Raw genomic sequence first — 15,670 nt, forward strand, 5'->3', positions numbered from 1 at the left:
ATTGCTTTACGGTTTAGGCCCGCCTACTTTCTGAAAAGCGGAGATGCGATTGGTTCATTTGCTGTCAGTTGTCAGGCTTGGTTGCAGCGTGGTGCTTTTTGGCGTCGCTGTCATAAATCAGACATCACACAAGAAAGCTCGCTGTAAGTAGATGCTGTACTGTTTCTTTGATAAACATGGAGTTAACGATTAGAATTAACTTAAATGATATTATTGAATTTAAATTTGACAGTTGAATCCGGGTTTTAAACGACGTTAAATAACTGTTCGTCCCACCTCTCGACTCTGACGCTTGTTATGTGAAATGTGACTGGAGGACGAGAAACATGCGAGTAGAATGAATGGACCCACTTGTTTATCATTCATAATTGAGTCCCAATTCCAATTTATTTTTATTTATTTTAAGGGAAACGTACAACAGAGATGAAAGACAGCCAAGCTAGCAGCGTTCATTCGACCGTCCTCGCCCATTACAGTACTGATAATGGACAGCAGAGCTCGGGCAGCACTTGTTTTGACTCGTTTCCGACTTTAATGTGAATAAATTATGTATATTCCGACAGGGTTACACAAACAAGGTTAAATTATTCATCTCAGTGTCCTTTTTATGTGGAAAAACAAGAGGATATGCTCCAAGAAATTTAATCTAGCTGATAACTTCTCAATGAAATTATGCAAAATATAGGTTTGAACATTTTGAAGTGATTTATTTTTGTCCCATCTCACAAGCTTGACATTTGAACAGGGGTATGTAGAGTTTCTATACCCGCTCTATATTGCTTTGTATTAAATGTAAAATATTAAATTCCAGCCCCTCCTAGGTCACGATGCAGTTTCTGGGCCGTCTTTTGGACACCGTGTCCTCCGTTTCCACCCTGTTCACCAACCCTTACCGTGTGAGGGACGTACAGTTCTCTGACTACGGTGGAGGAGGGAAAACGATGTTGAGGCAAGAAGGGCGTCTGGTTCTCTACAAGAACGGCCAATACCAATCGTGGGATTGTGTGCTAATGTGCCCCGAGACACCTGCAGCGGCCCTGAGGTCAGTGAAGCACAGAAGCGTCATAAGATTAATGAGCGTGTGTGTTATGAATCTCGAAATATGCATCGCTTTCGGCCTAAGGCTTTTCCAGGTGGCGTCAGAAGAGGACGCCATGAACTGGTTCCCGCAGTACGCCCTTAAACTTCCACCGTTCTACGAAACACTCCCGCCGATGAAGGCCGAGACCGCCCAGACGATCGTCGACTGCCTGCGTGGCCATCCGGATTGGAGCGCCGCTCATATCGCCGTGGATACGGGCCTCAGGGAGTGTCTGAAACACAATTACGTTCAGAGGTAAAACGAAAGTTTGGGGAATTTAGACATTATGCACTGTACGAGGCCTTGCAGAGTTTTCGCAATTGGGTCTGGAATATTTCATAAACACTTTAATATGCTTTATGTTTCCAGTCAGATCAACGCTCGGGACGCACTCGGTCAAACGCCGCTTCACCTGGCGTGCGAGAGAAGCGACGCGGCCTGCGTGAAGGAGCTCCTGGAGGAGAGCCAGGCTCGCACGGATATCAGAGACCACCAGGGAGAGACACCCATGCACATTGCCGCCAAGCACGATTCCCCCGGTGTCATCCAGGTGAGAGGAACTTCTCGAAGTTTGAAACGGTGAAAGCGGAGCAACAGAAATGAACGGCAGAAGACACCAGTAGGAGCATGTAAGTTGCAATTTAGCTCATCGTTCAGGTTCTTCTGCCTCCACGCAGGTGTTGTGTTCGCGATTGTGCTCCGGCGTGAACGAGCTGAACAACGCCGGGGAGACGCCGCTGCACGTGTCCTGCCGTTTGGGCCGAGTAGAGGCTGTCAAAGCTCTCTTGGGAGGCGGGGCCAAATGCGATGTCCGGGGAAGCGTCGGCTACCCCATCCACTCTGCCATGAAGTACAACGAGAAGAGGTGGTTAAGCAGGAAAAACTTTGGACTGGTCACTTGGATCTCAAGTGAAAGCTGTTATGGCTACACGATGGGATGCACCTCATAAGAACTTTTTCTTTCTCAGCTGTACGGAGGAGATCCTGAGAGCGGACCCTGCCCAACTGCACGCCGAAGACACCTTGTATGGAGGTACGCCCCTTCACTGGGCTAAAACAGCAGAGGTGAGGAACATCTCATACGTCTCATTACGGACCTTATCAAATATCAATATCCCGAGAAGTACTTTTCGTTTGGAAATTCCAGAAGTACTGAGATAAAAAGCTGGTAGTTTTTAGGTCAGCACAAGTATTTGGCATTTTCCTAACAATTCTTTAGAATAAGAACTTCTCTGGATTGACTTTTCCACGATGACTTTCAACACAGATGTGTCGCATGCTGCTGGAAAGGGGCGGCGCCATCAACTACCTGAGCAAGACCGGCGAGAGCGCCCTCCACATTTGCACCAAGAGGGGTCGCTTTGAGGCCGCCATGGTCCTGCTTACTCACGGCGCCAACGCCAACCTGAAGGGGAAGGACGGCAACACGGCGTTGCACCTCGCCATGAAGGTGCGTGACCACACCCCCGAATGTCGACCGGATAAAATCATGAGCGTTCGTGTCGGAACAGATGGATCACATGGAGTTGATCAAAGCTCTGATCGTGTTCGGGGCCGACGTGGAGATCCACAACGACTTGGGCGAGACGCCGGGACTGATTGCTGCTCGCACCAGCAAAGGTTCTGCTAAAAAAAATGAAATCCATGTTTTATTATGCACTAATACTCGTTTGTCTCTCACAAATGACATGAAGCTACCAATAAACTTTTTGTGTGTGCACGATTAACCGGGATTTGCCATGCATGAAAAAAAAAAAAAAGGTCCCAATCGAAAGATACTGCTGGACATGCTGTGTAGTGTGGGTGTGCAACGCTGCCTGCCCCCTTCACTCGGCAGCCCCCCGCCCAAGGCCGCCGCGCCAGGCATAGGTAATACCGTCGTCCTGCTCACCCACACTTTTTTCTCTTCCATGCATCTCCGAAACACTTGATTTCAAAAGTCGGACTCACCATTGAATAATTAATGTAACGAATCGAAAATGTCATGTTGCAACCTTTTCCTGGCCCACAGGGTTTGAGGACATCATGCACGTTGGAGCTACGATCGCCGCTATGAGCAGAGGCAAATCGGAGGTGGACGCTTCCAAGAAGGACACAAGGAGGTGTGTATGTGTAGTTTTTTTTTTTTAATAGCAAAAGTGGCAAGTTTTCTTACAGCGTACTTTCTACTCCTCTGCAGGATGGACACTCTTCTGTGTCTGGACGGTGGAGGCATCAGGGGCCTGGTTCTGATCCAGATGCTAATCGCATTGGAGAAAGAGGCCGGCCGACCCACCAGGGAGCTCTTCGACTGGGTGGCCGGGACCAGCACCGGAGGCATTCTGGCCCTCGCTATCGTCCATGGTGTGTAGATATCTTTGGGGTGATTTTTAATTTAACTCCTCATCCATGCATGGGCGCGATGACGACTTTTTTCCGATGTACAGGGAAGTCCATGGAGTACCTCCGCTGCTTGTACTTTCGAATGAAGGAGCAAGTGTTCCGGGGCTCACGACCCTACGAATCGGCCCCACTGGAGGACTTCCTGAAGAAAGAGTTTGGAGAGAACACCAAAATGGCCGACGTTCAGTACCCCAGGTAACATGTTTTTGTTGTCGTTTCAACTCAAAAGATGAATTCCAGCTTTTATTTGATGTTTTTTTTTTTAAGCACTAAACGTGTTAAACAACTCAGGACAGAAGACCTTTTCTTTTTCTTTCAATTATCACAATGTTTTATTGATTTTTTTTTTTTTTTTTCCATAACTCATACAGGGTGATGGTGACCAGCGTTCTAGCAGACCGACACCCAGGGGAGCTTCACATTTTCAGGAACTACGACCCTCCCTCCTGCCGTAGAGAATCCCCGTACGCCACCACCGCCACTTTCAAGCCACTCACCATCCCGCAAGGTAAGAAATGGGCTGTGGCTGGTGTGCGTCGCCCCACCGCCTTGCTCGCCGTGTGCCAGCCGTGTCATTGTTGCAGGATGGGAGGATGAGGATTTGTTGCTAGTAGGATACACAGTGGAGCCGGCCACTAAGCGTAGGAAGGTGACAGACGAAGGTGTGTGTCAGCTTGACTGAGAGTGGCTGAGTTGCAAAGTCAACATGGAAGAATGTTGGGCCTCGCTCGCTTCCCACGCAAATCACATGGAAAGGTGGATGCAGTGTGGTTTGTTTTTTCCGAAGAGCAACTTGTATGGCGAGCTGCCCGCTCCAGTGGCGCCGCCCCCACTTACTTCCGGCCAATGGGACGCTTCCTGGACGGAGGGCTGTTGGCCAACAACCCTACGCTCGACGCCATGTCGGAGATCCATCAGCACTACAAAGCGCTCAAAGCTGAGGTAACGCAACTTTGTTGAATTTCTGTGTTGGATGAATAGAAGATGTCTGACTTCCAATCATGTTTTGGTTTTCAGGGCCACGGGGTGGAGATCAAGAAACTGGGTCTTGTTGTTTCTCTCGGGACCGGTAAGCCACCACACACAAGTGGGATATCCAAATTTGATTAGTTCTGTGATCAGCTCTGAACGCGGTTGGCAGCCTTGACCACTAGGGGGCAGTATAATAAAGAAAAAAGTCTTACTGAGTTAGTGACTGTGTAAAATGGGGTAATATTAGTTGTTTTTTTAGTTATTTTCTTATTTTGTTTAATTTGACTCTAAGATGAAGGTTTAGAAGTGGCAATAAGTGACTTGAATTCTTTTTTTTTTATTCACAGGATGCTGGGGAGTGTACTAATTACAAAAATGAATTTTTGATGGAATATGTAACATTTTAGGACTAAAGCAATATACTCTCAATTCATTAATTACTACTTTACATTATTTTTTTAATCACATGAATTCATAAATATAGAAAATGGATGTCAAGTTAATACTGTACCTTTTGATTGTCCTCAGGTAAACCACCCCAGGTGGCAGTGAGCTCCGTGGATGTTTTCCGACCCTCCAATCCACTGGAACTAGCCAAAAGCATTTTTGGAGCGAAGGAGCTGGGCAAGATGCTGGTGGACTGCGTGAGTATCACTTTACTCACTAGAAATTGTGTGAAGGCTGTGTGTGACATCATCAATTTGCTGCCGGGCAGTGTACTGACTCTGACGGCTGCGCCGTGGACCGAGCCAGTGCCTGGTGTGAAATGATCGACACCATCTACCACAGGTATGCCAGACTCACTTGAGACAGCAGGATCTAGTGGAGTCGTCATTTCTTTCGTGCCAACTCCAGCACTGTGCTAATTTCCAGCTAATATTCGAAAGGATTTTTAATCATGACTACTCCAACAGATTGAGCCCGCAGCTTTCCCAGGAGGTGATGTTGGACGAAGTGAGCGACGCCATTCTGGTTGACATGCTGTGGGAAACCCAGATGTACCTGTACGACAAAAGGGAGGTGCTCCAGGCACTCGCCAAAGCGCTAGTAGGCAATTAGAAGGTAACACAAAACGCTCTTGTGAGTAGATGCTCCTAAATGAAGAGCATTGAGCACTGAATGTAACCATGGAGAAGGTCTGTGGATCTATAAAGGTTGCAATAATTTGACTGACATGCAAGCAAAGCATCACATGACCTCTTGTTACAAACCTGTGAAACCCAGCACAGATAGCCCACTGCGCTCATAATTTTGCGTGGTTTTTTTTCCCTTCACATTTACCTCTAGCATATATTATTTAATGAGTTGATAAATAAACACGTACATAACTTATTGCTTATGATGACATGTTGATTATTTTTTCCCTGTGTATGTTGTTTCACCCTTTGTTGCACTTTGGTCTCATTTACGTCTGATAACATCATCCAGAGAATCTCACACGGGTGCGATTATATGCAGTGGACGCAAATTATTGACTTCAAGAACTGTTAAACCTCTGCTTTCAATTAAAAGCATTACATTTGTAAAGAAGGCGACACAGATTTTCTATTTGTTGTCATTAGATAGTGCCGCGTACCTAATAAACGTTAAAAAAAAATACTTGAAAAGACAAACTGAAATGGGAGTAACCAACTTTTACTGTTAAATTTTGTATATTTATGTAGCACTTAATGTTCAATGTCAAATAAAACTATTTTTACGCCATCTGCAAAGCAAGCCCTTCTTTGTGGTCATGGAATAAAGTTTGTTGTCTATATCCCTCCCCAGCAGATGGCGCTAGTGCTTAATGCCAGGCAGCAACTAGTTTAGTTCTAGACAACAAGCAAACATGAGATTTTATTTTCAACAGACATTTCCAAATGACAGCTAGCCAAAACCCAATCTGGACTAAACAGGACACTTCCTCCTTCTGAAAAACAAGTAGCTGTCCCAGTGATGCCATGATGTCACCTCATTGAAACGAGTGTGTCAGTGAGTGTGTGCGAACACCGCTTTCCTCCATTAGCCCATAGCAGACAGCGTTGCATTGTTTCCGAGCCAAAAGCACCACATCAGTCCTCCCTAAAGACGCCGCCCCGCACATCCTTTGCTCCCACAAAGTAGAAATCCTCCCACTGCGGACAGAAAGGGATTTTTCCTCATCCTCCCGGTGCCCAGTTTGCTAATAATTAGCGTGAGACATTACTAATTGGAGAAAGAGAGTACCGGAAAGGATTGACAATGAAAATGGAAGAGCTGTAGCCTATTTATTAACTTGCTGTTAGGATTAGTTCTTTATTTTTTTATTTATTTTGCATCTGTCAATGAAAAGATTTTAAAAGATGATTAATCTGAGATTCCCCAAATAGCAGACATTCAAATTATTGCAGGGGACACTGGCGGAGCTAGGATTTTTTTGGGGGGGGCAAGGGGGTATAGCTCATCTAAGGGAGTCTGCAAAACGACAACAAAAAATTACCCCTACCCCAAAAAAATAATCAGAAAACTTGAAAACACTGATAGAACTCATAACATGATGGCGTTTCATACACATTTGTTGCGTAAGAGCAATTAGTGTGAGTGTGTGTGTGTGTGTGGTGACTTTTGTCAGCGGGAAGCATAATTAACTCCCTCGTTGACTCCCAATTATCCCCCCGAGGAGATTAAAGTCTCCCAAGTGTAACGAAACACAATTGGCCACCCTGAATTTAAAGTTCCAGCACTCGCATGGAGACTCTGTTTTCACACTCGGCACTTCTCCAAACATCTGCCCACTAGATCATTTGTTTGGTTTGATTACTCAGGCTAATTAAAAGCAATATTTCGTTTATAACGTCAATCTATTGTTGAGTGGAAAGTGATAGAATGGAAGGAAGTAGGTAAGAGGAAGAGGAGTGAATTTAAAAAAAACACAACCTTAATTGTGTTTTATAGTTAGCTCTTCCGTATGCTAGCTAGTTTCTGTTTCACTTAGAATGTAAGAATTGCAAAGAGAAGTTTGAGCGAGCGTAAAATAGAAAAATGAAAAGTATATTTCTCGAATCCAACTGAAAACAACTTATTTTTAGAAGTCGTAAGAAAATGTGTACAGTCAAGAATTTTTTTTTCTCTCTTTAATGTGAGTAAACCCAACCCTGCAAATTTTGTATCCATTTATATAGAATTCACATTTATTGCCTTAAGGTCTCTTTACACACACCCTTGCTTTTCTGTGGCTGCCCTCTTAAAATCTTAACCCATTGGCGCACCCCTCTTCTCTTCTTGCAGTAGTTTGGTTGCAAAAAATAAATAAATAGTGAAATAGCAACTTTCCATTCCCAGTTATCACGTCAACTCCAAATTTGTTGCAGGATCAAATTCCCTTTTAGCCCAATGTACTGTATGATGAGAGTTTCTTTGTGTGTGGTGGTCACACTTGGATCCTTCTGACAGCGGGGAGGCGAGCCGGTCTAGAGAAGCAACGAGTGAGGTGCATCGTGCAGTGTGAGGACGCAGGAAGTGACAGCGCGCCGCCATTCAAGGTCTGAATTGGTTGTGACCCACTTTGCCTCCACGACAACTTTGCATGTGTGTGTGTGTGTGTGGGAGACAAATTCAAGGAGACAAAGGAAGACTGAGGGCCCTATTTTTGTGCCCAGCGCCAAGTGTAGTCTACTGGTGGATTTTTCTTTGTGCTGGTATTTTCATAGATGAACAGGATTAAAAATGTATATTTGCGCCATTGTGGAGGTGAGCTAATCGAAGCACAGGAGAGGCGTGTGGTCAACATGGCGGAAGCATAACGAATATGAATTTCCTAAAGATTCATAGGCACACACAAAGTACGTTAATAAGTACCGTATTTGCCGGTGTACAGGTCGACTCGGTGTATAAGTCGACCCCCTAAAATTCGACGGAAATTTACGATTTTATGATATATCCTTTGTATAAGTCGAGCTCAATTGTTGCATTATATTAAACTTCAAAATTCAATATGCGAAATTTATTGACGAAATGTGTTCAAATTCCGGGAGGCCGTGCGCATGCGGCTGTTTATAAGCACCGCGGAGGAGATCGCGGCCGGCGAGCTCGCGCACGCCACCCGGCACCAACGGGAGGCCGGAAATAGCTCCAAGCCGAGCGGATCGGCACTTTATAAGCACCGCGGAGGAGATCGCGGCGCCTCATTGGACTTCCAGCGGCCGGCGAGCTCGCGCACCCGCCCGGCACATCCGGGAGGCCGTGCGCACGAGCCAAGTGGCCGAAAATAGCCCCCGCCGAGCGGATCGGCTGTTTATAAGCACCGCGGAGGTGGTCGCGGCGTCTCATTCGACTTCCAGCGGCCGGCGAGCTCGCGCACCCGCCCGGCACATCCGGGAGGCCGTGCGCACGAGCCAAGTGGCCGAAAATAGCCCCCGCCGAGCGGATCGGCTGTTTATAAGCACCGCGGAGGTGGTGGTGGCGCCTCATTCGACTTCCAGCGGGCCGCGCACTCGCGCACGCCGCCCGGTTCAAATTTTCTAAGTGCAACGCACAATGAGATGCATGAGAAACGGCCTTGGTTACCATCACATTTGAAGCGATGAATACGAAGTTAAATTTTATGACTCGGTGTATAAGTCGAGGTCGATTTTTTTCGGTCGATTTTGGATCGAAAAAGGTCGACCAATACACCGGCAAATACGGTAACTGCAAGAAAAGGGCCACTTGGTAAAGATGTTTTCTTCATGTTTACTAAATCTCTTTTTAATGTAATATTCATTCATGTCAATGGCGAAAGTGAATGTTTTGTCACGAACAATTGTACAGTAATCCCTTGTTTATCGCAGATAATTGGTTTAAAAAAACACCCGCGATAAGTGAAATCCGCAAAGTACGGTCACCAACAAGAAGTACTGGGCAGACTAATGAGTTAGCGGAAAGATGCTAATTCGTGATCGTGCTAACAAGTCAAGTCAAGTCAAGTCAAGTTTATTTGTATAGCCCTAAATCACAAACAGTCTCAAAGGGCTTCACACCTGAAAACGGAATGTAAACAAACATTTGGAGCAATACTACATTGTCCTAAAGGTTGGACACATGTTTCCTCAATTTAGAAGTTTTATTTTGACTTTAAAATGTTTTTTTAATTTGAAAAAAAAAAAGAATCCGCGATGTAGTGAAGCCGCGGTAAACGAAGCGCGAAGTAGCGAGGGATCACTGTACTCGTCGCAACTCAACAGCGCCTCCGCTGGTAGATCGTGCGTCCAACAATCCTATAGTTGGAACTCACTCACCTGCAATCAAGACAATTATTAACCAATTTTATTGCTATATCAACCCTGACACATGTGCACAAGGCGTTGGACATTAACCAACCTCAATTTTCTAACGATCATCATTTCTTCTGACTTTTATGTCTTTGTTAATCTTTTTATGGTGATTTTGCTCGAGGACGGGTGTTCGACGCAACTATTTGTATCCAGCTATTAAATTTTCCAACAATGTAGCTCCACTTTAAAGTTAATCTGCTTGGCTCGTGTTCACGATTTGTGCATGTAGCCTGCGCGCTCCCGTTTTTTTTTTTTTTACCACGGGGACGCGCGCAGTTACATCTTGGGGCCGAGACGTCTGGAGTTCAGAGTGTGCGGTACCACCGAAAACCGGGAAGTCTTGGGATGTTAGTGGATTATAAAACGGATCATTTGACGCCTGTGTCTGTGGATTCCATTTTTTTTTTTTTTGTATTTTGAAGAGGAAGAAACAAGAATAACTAACTCCATTCTTCTGGGACGACATTGTTCTCCCGAGGCATGGTTCTGAGCTCCGGCCGAGAGCAGGGAGCGACACCCGGGCTCCGTCAGTGTACCCTCGCCCCTTCGCGGAGCCTTCCCAGCGTATCTGAGAGGAGATGAGACCCGCGCTCTATCAGCTCCTCGCCGGCTGCTTCTGCATCTTACGAGCCGCTGCGGAGGTAATTACACCCAAAAATGGCAGGTTCATATTCGGAAATTAATTTCAAATATTTAACCAAACTTTTTCAAATGATAAAAATCTTTTTTATAAAGACAAGTTCATGCTGATTTGATTGAGGAATCTGTTTGGGAGAAAGACAAAACGGCGTTGCGATAAAACACCGGACTTTTCTTTCACCCTCCACCCAGCAAGAGTCCTCGATTCCGCGGGAGCTTGTGGAGCGGCTCTCCCGCAACGAAATCCGGAGCATCAACGACCTCCAGCGGCTGCTTGAGCTAGACACCGTAGGTAAAAATGCCTCTTTTCTAACCCTTCTTTTAGTAATAATGATAAACATTTCTAGTATAAACAAACAGACAATCTTAGCTTACTCCTAAAAAAAAAACTCATTAATGTAAACATCACAGTTTAAAATAACAATACTGCACTGATGAAACTTTGCAGTATAAACAAACAAGCATAGCCTACTCCTAAGAAAAATCTAATTAAAAATGTAGACATCACAGTTTAAAATAAAAATACTAAAATAAATCAGTTAAAAAAAATCTATAAAAATTAAATAAATGTCTATTTAGCAATTAATTTAATATTGTCTAATTAGAAATTAATTAGACTTGCTATTATTTAATCCAACATGTTGCCTATGCTGCCTCTTGTTGGCCTAAATTCAAATGCAAAGATTATTTTTATCGTGATTCACGTGAGTTTTTTAAATTTCTGCCAGTAATGGTGCTCCAAATAATCTGCCTAGCTACAACCCGTTGATTAAAGCAACTTTAATCATATGTGCACCATATAAATGTCTAAAAATGGGGACGAGCGGTTACTTTAAACTATTAAATTTCTGGATACGACATGTTGAACGTCTTAAGGCCGCCCCTCCCTCCTAATCAGTCAGTCAGTGGCATGAAAGAACAAATTGGACACATTAATACGGTTGTTCTGGTCGAGTTCTTCGGGGAAAGGATGCTGTCCTCTCATCTCATTACCACAACGTTGCTAAGAGACCAACTTGCCCCGACTTGCTCTTTCCACTCTCGGTGAACCCTGAAGACGTGCGAGACGCTTGCCAAAAACCTAGAAGAAGAATTTAGAAAGGAAATTAACACTTCAGCAATTCCACACACAAGTTGGAACACTTGTAAGGATTTTGCTCGTGAGAATTGAGTCTAAGAGGATTGCTTATGATGTCATGGCAACCTCACCCTGCCGCTAAGGCTAATTGTTGAAGGTTGACATTTAGTTCGGTAAATAGCGAGTGCGGATTAATTTTTCATGTGCGATGCCACCATTAATCTTGGCATTATTGACATGCAAATGGGGAGTGTGATGCCCCCCCCCAAAACTTGGGTGGGGGTCAAGTGGCTCACTTCATTATGCTGTTGTCACGCCGCCCATTATTTAGTCTGGGTTGGAAGGCCACAATGTTGCCATGTATAATTCATGCCTGGATTCCTGCGTGTCAGGGTTGAGATCAGCCAAGCAGGAGGTCGGGGTGGGTGGGGTGGAAGGAGTGCTCCTACACACAGCGGACACTTTGTTAGCTTTACCTGTGCAATCCACAAGAGTAAAGATTTTTTTTCCCATGAGAGATTGTTCAAGTCACCTTGGAATAAACCACAACGTGTTTTCATGCCAGCAAGTAAATAGGGGACATGTGCAAGCCCAATAACTGAGTTAGTGTAATCTCATCAAGACGGAAATCATCAGAGAGGCGCATGCATGTCGGAAATGTTCCCATAATAATGTTCATTTTCACGCTACAATGCAAGCAAGCTATCGGGAGCGATGCCTTTTGTGTGCGTCGACACAAAAAGTGTGGAATCCCAATGTGTTGTTTTGTCTTGCGTCCAGAAAAGGAGGTGATCGAGGAGACCAAACACGACTATGACAAGGTCTTCTCTCACGCCTTCCCGGAAGTTAAGCAAGAGTACACGCATGCACGTTACAGGCGGAGCACTGGTGAGTGCACGCGTACACACATCCGCTTGCGCAAACTTGATACGCAAACACGCCACACTTGTGAAACAATGTAGACGAGCACAATAATCATTGGTGACACACACATAAAAAATACGTATATATATGAATGTGTGTATATACCGTATTTTCCGCACTATAAGGCGCACTGGATTATAAGACGCACCTTCAATGAATGGCCCATTTTAAAACTTTGTCCATATATAAGATATATACATTTGGCCTGCGGGCTGGACTTTGGACACGCCTGCTGTAGTGGCTCAATATTGGTCCATATATAAGGCGCACCCGCACTGAGAAAATTGGAGGTTTTTAGGTGCGCCTTACAGTGCAGAAAATACTGTAATATAAATAGGATCTTAAAAGTGTCTCTTGGTCGCCCCCTGTAGTGGTGGAGGAGGCCTTGCCTGCAGGCTGCAAAGTGCGCACCACCATTTACGAGATCCCTCGCAGTCAGGTGGACCCCACCGCCGCCAACTTCATCATCTGGCCACCGTGCGTGGAGGTGAAGCGCTGCACAGGCTGCTGCAACACCAGCAACATGAGGTGCCGGGCGGCCCGCAAGCACCACCGCATCGTCAGGGTAAACAAATATTCTGCACTGATTTTGGTTTTTGTAGCAAATTATTTTGCATATCATTCTTTGCGTATCTGAATGGGATTGTGTCTATCAAGGTAGCCAAGGTGGAATATGTGCGACGACGGCCCAAACTGAAGGAAGTAGAGATTCGACTGGAGGACCACCTGGAGTGCTCGTGCGGGAACAGGCGGAAACTCAATCCCGACTCGAACGCAGACAACGGTGAGTGTTTCGAGCCAGCGAGGTATTTATGGTTCCTTTCCTTTCTCTGTGTGCGTTTCCTGAATGCGACAACATCTCATATCTACGCTAATAACCACAGACACCTCCCGAGAGACCACTTCCTGGTCCCGGAGGACATGAACAGAGTGGTTTTAGTCTCTGGGTCAAACTGGAAAGCCGCCTCCAGTTGAGTTCTCGCTCGGCTGACTCATGACGAACTATTTTTGCGATTATTCCCGGAATTTTTTGTCCACATTTCCCCTCGTGCCCTTTATTATCAATGTTTATTAGCGAATTCTAAACAATTGAGGGTTTTTTAATTTTTTTGTCCCCCCCTCACACACACTCCTAAAATCCTAGCCCATGGTTTACTTTGTAAAACTTTTGTCCGTCCTCGGTTTGACATCCGCTCCACTTTTCTCCCATCAGGCATCAGGTGAGCAAAGTGGAATAAGAGCAGCAGTTGGGACAACAAGAACAAGACAAGGATATACTGCACATTTTTGACGCTATCGTGTTTGCGGAACTTTCCGTAGAGGAAGTATTCCCGACACCTTTCCGGACCTTTGATGGAAATTTGACCCACAAAGGCGAGCGGGCTAACAGGACCCTGTTGTTCCTCAATGGAGAAATGGGAGCAAAAGGGGAGGTGGGAATTCTTCTACACGGTAACCCTCTCATCATCTTGGATTATATATATCCCCTTCGGAGGGTGGAATTAAGACTTTTTTTTTGAATATTCTCACATCTATCTTGCACATCATGCTCGCTCTTGTTTATATGACCGCTTGTGCTATGCTTATCGTCGCAAAAAAAAAAAGAAGGGGAAACATCCTGATATGTAACCGTTACTAATAAACTATTTATACGGGAGTATTTGTCCTTAAAGGGAATCGGCCGCAGGGTGCGTGTGTGTGTGAGAGAGATTATGTGCATAATGCTGAAAAGCTAAAATCTCCACCCCAGATGTAAGTGAGAGCAGACCAGCACGCAAGACCACAGAAGAAGACTCAGGTCACTTTTCGGAGGTGATTGTTTTATATTTTCCATTTTTAGTTTGAAACCATAAATCACTGCTTGGGATGTACCTCAGTTTTGCACTCACTGGTTGGGTTGACATTTTTACACACCCCCGAGCCCCTCTCTTTCGTCTCCATCCCCTGCGGGGTTTCCTTTTTTGTTTTAGCCTCTATTTTAAAGAGACACAAAAGCCTAGCTTGTGAAAACAGACACGGGGAGTCCTCTTTAACTTGCACAGGGAGGGGGGGGGGGAGTTAAATACATTTTAATGGACTTTCGAGCAGGAGGCTTGTTAAAGGTGTGACATGCTGATTGGGCAACGCTGCGGAACATGAAGCCCCCCCCCTGCTAACTCGTACAACAATCAAGGCAACCTATTTCAGAGGCTTGCCGTGAGATTAAGCCACACAGCTGTGAGCAAATTCCGACGATGGTTTTAATGTCTTTCCGGCATGTTTCGCCTTCTCTAATCCCTCGTGGTTGTGCTCGCATTTAGCACAAAGCCATTAAGAGCCATTGTGATGCCAAAGAGTGCCATGTGAGAAGCTAAAATCCATTTTTTTTATGGCTCCGCCCTTAAAATTAAGCTTCAAAATTGTGAAAAATCTTTTTTTTTTAAATTACCATCTTTTTTTTCTCACACTCAGATGTTTGAGCCACAAAAATAGATCCTCTTAAAGTTTATCTAGTTGAGTCACCCACCAGCTACAGGAACTTCCGGCAGGCTTGGCCAATTTTATCCAATTTTAGTTTTGTGTCTTGGGTCCACATTGAAGCAAAGTTAAGCGTTTATTCATTCAAATGCTTTCTACTCATTACTAAAATTACTAGCATGGTAGTTTGATAGTAACTCCTAATATTGATGCCAAAATGGTTTTAGTGAAAACTTTTTAAAAAAATCATACTTTGCTCGTGAAACGCACGCATAGTCGTAACAAGAGGATTATCTTCTGTTTGCACGAGGCGAAGAGGTCGCTTTATGAACCCGGGTGAAGCTCAAGAGATTATCATCCGGGGAATTAACGGGACAGTGGAAGATGGAAAGTTGAAAGGAAGTAAAAAAAAAAAAAAAAAAGATGTGGTGCTGCCCATGCTGTACTTATCCAATCAATGATTTACTTATTGATGCCTTGAATCACCATCAGACCATTTATTTAAAATGTATATATATATATACATATATATATATATGTATATATATATGTATATATATTTTTTTTTATGTACTCGTGATTCGCAATTTGGGTGATGAATGAATGAATGAATACTAAAATCAAGGTAAAACAATAAAACATTCAAGGCCCTTTTTTAAAATGATTACTACAATCAAGTAAAATGGGAGTAATATATACATTTGGAAAAAAAAAACAGGAATTGGGAAAAAAATTTTGCTTGCTAAGTATTTCAATGAGTAATTGATCATTAAATTTAAATGATTAAATAAATCAGTCTGCCTTCACTCCACATGTTTTGAAGCATTTGACATGAGATATAAGGCGATAAAGACGAAAACGTGTTAA

The 15,670-nt window shown here is 44.4% G+C and overlaps 2 protein-coding genes and 1 long non-coding RNA gene across 5 annotated transcripts; 2 read left to right on the plus strand and 1 right to left on the minus strand.

Moving 5' to 3' along the window:
- The first annotated feature begins 18 nt into the window (after nt 1-18).
- On the plus strand, nt 19-6,139 carry pla2g6 (phospholipase A2, group VI (cytosolic, calcium-independent)). 2 transcript variants are annotated; one of them, XM_088374498.1, is made up of 19 exons: nt 19-143; nt 812-1,042; nt 1,124-1,336; nt 1,451-1,631; nt 1,759-1,946; nt 2,050-2,146; nt 2,349-2,531; nt 2,593-2,701; nt 2,843-2,950; nt 3,093-3,183; nt 3,261-3,424; nt 3,508-3,658; nt 3,835-3,971; nt 4,048-4,125; nt 4,251-4,405; nt 4,481-4,532; nt 4,964-5,079; nt 5,151-5,224; nt 5,350-6,139. In XM_088374498.1, exons 2-19 carry the CDS (start codon nt 828-830, stop codon nt 5,492-5,494), a joined length of 2,457 nt encoding a protein of 818 aa, XP_088230624.1. In that variant the 5' UTR covers nt 19-143; nt 812-827; the 3' UTR covers nt 5,495-6,139. The 2 variants fall into 2 exon arrangements, with proteins under 2 accessions (XP_088230624.1, XP_088230625.1); XM_088374499.1 differs by lacking the exon at nt 4,048-4,125.
- Nucleotides 6,140-9,481: 3,342 nt separating this feature from the next.
- On the plus strand, nt 9,482-14,003 carry pdgfaa (platelet-derived growth factor alpha polypeptide a). 2 transcript variants are annotated; one of them, XM_088373978.1, is made up of 6 exons: nt 9,482-10,346; nt 10,537-10,632; nt 12,208-12,310; nt 12,718-12,911; nt 13,004-13,130; nt 13,560-14,003. In XM_088373978.1, exons 1-6 carry the CDS (start codon nt 10,284-10,286, stop codon nt 13,568-13,570), a joined length of 594 nt encoding a protein of 197 aa, XP_088230104.1. In that variant the 5' UTR covers nt 9,482-10,283; the 3' UTR covers nt 13,571-14,003. The 2 variants fall into 2 exon arrangements, with proteins under 2 accessions (XP_088230104.1, XP_088230103.1); XM_088373977.1 differs by having other exon boundaries at nt 9,498-10,346; nt 10,537-10,636; nt 12,203-12,310.
- Nucleotides 11,110-12,331, minus strand: LOC148399643 (uncharacterized). Its single transcript, XR_015858058.1, has 3 exons — nt 11,955-12,331; nt 11,719-11,867; nt 11,110-11,425 (listed from the first exon to the last, which is right to left on the minus strand). It is a non-coding gene; the product is annotated as an uncharacterized LOC148399643 (long non-coding RNA).
- Nucleotides 14,004-15,670: the final 1,667 nt, after the last annotated feature.

The sequence above is a fragment of the Syngnathus floridae genome, chromosome 4 (assembly GCF_059516105.1).
Source record: "Syngnathus floridae isolate MCC-2025c chromosome 4, RoL_Sflo_1.0, whole genome shotgun sequence".
NCBI lineage: Eukaryota > Metazoa > Chordata > Actinopteri > Syngnathiformes > Syngnathidae > Syngnathus > Syngnathus floridae.

Excerpts from the sequence above, each read along its gene's own strand:
- pla2g6 (XM_088374498.1), top strand. The coding sequence starts at position 828 with ATGCAGTTTCTGGGCCGTCTTTTGGACACCGTGTCCTCCGTTTCCACC. Across the intron at positions 2,951-3,092 it reads GGCCGCCGCGCCAGGCATAG|GGTTTGAGGACATCATGCAC; the intron begins GTAATACCGTCG and ends CCTGGCCCACAG. Across the intron at positions 3,425-3,507 it reads GGCCCTCGCTATCGTCCATG|GGAAGTCCATGGAGTACCTC; the intron begins GTGTGTAGATAT and ends TCCGATGTACAG.
- pdgfaa (XM_088373977.1), top strand. The coding sequence starts at position 10,284 with ATGAGACCCGCGCTCTATCAGCTCCTCGCCGGCTGCTTCTGCATCTTA. Across the intron at positions 10,347-10,536 it reads TCTTACGAGCCGCTGCGGAG|CAAGAGTCCTCGATTCCGCG; the intron begins GTAATTACACCC and ends CCCTCCACCCAG. Across the intron at positions 10,637-12,202 it reads GCTTGAGCTAGACACCGTAG|AAAAGGAGGTGATCGAGGAG; the intron begins GTAAAAATGCCT and ends TCTTGCGTCCAG.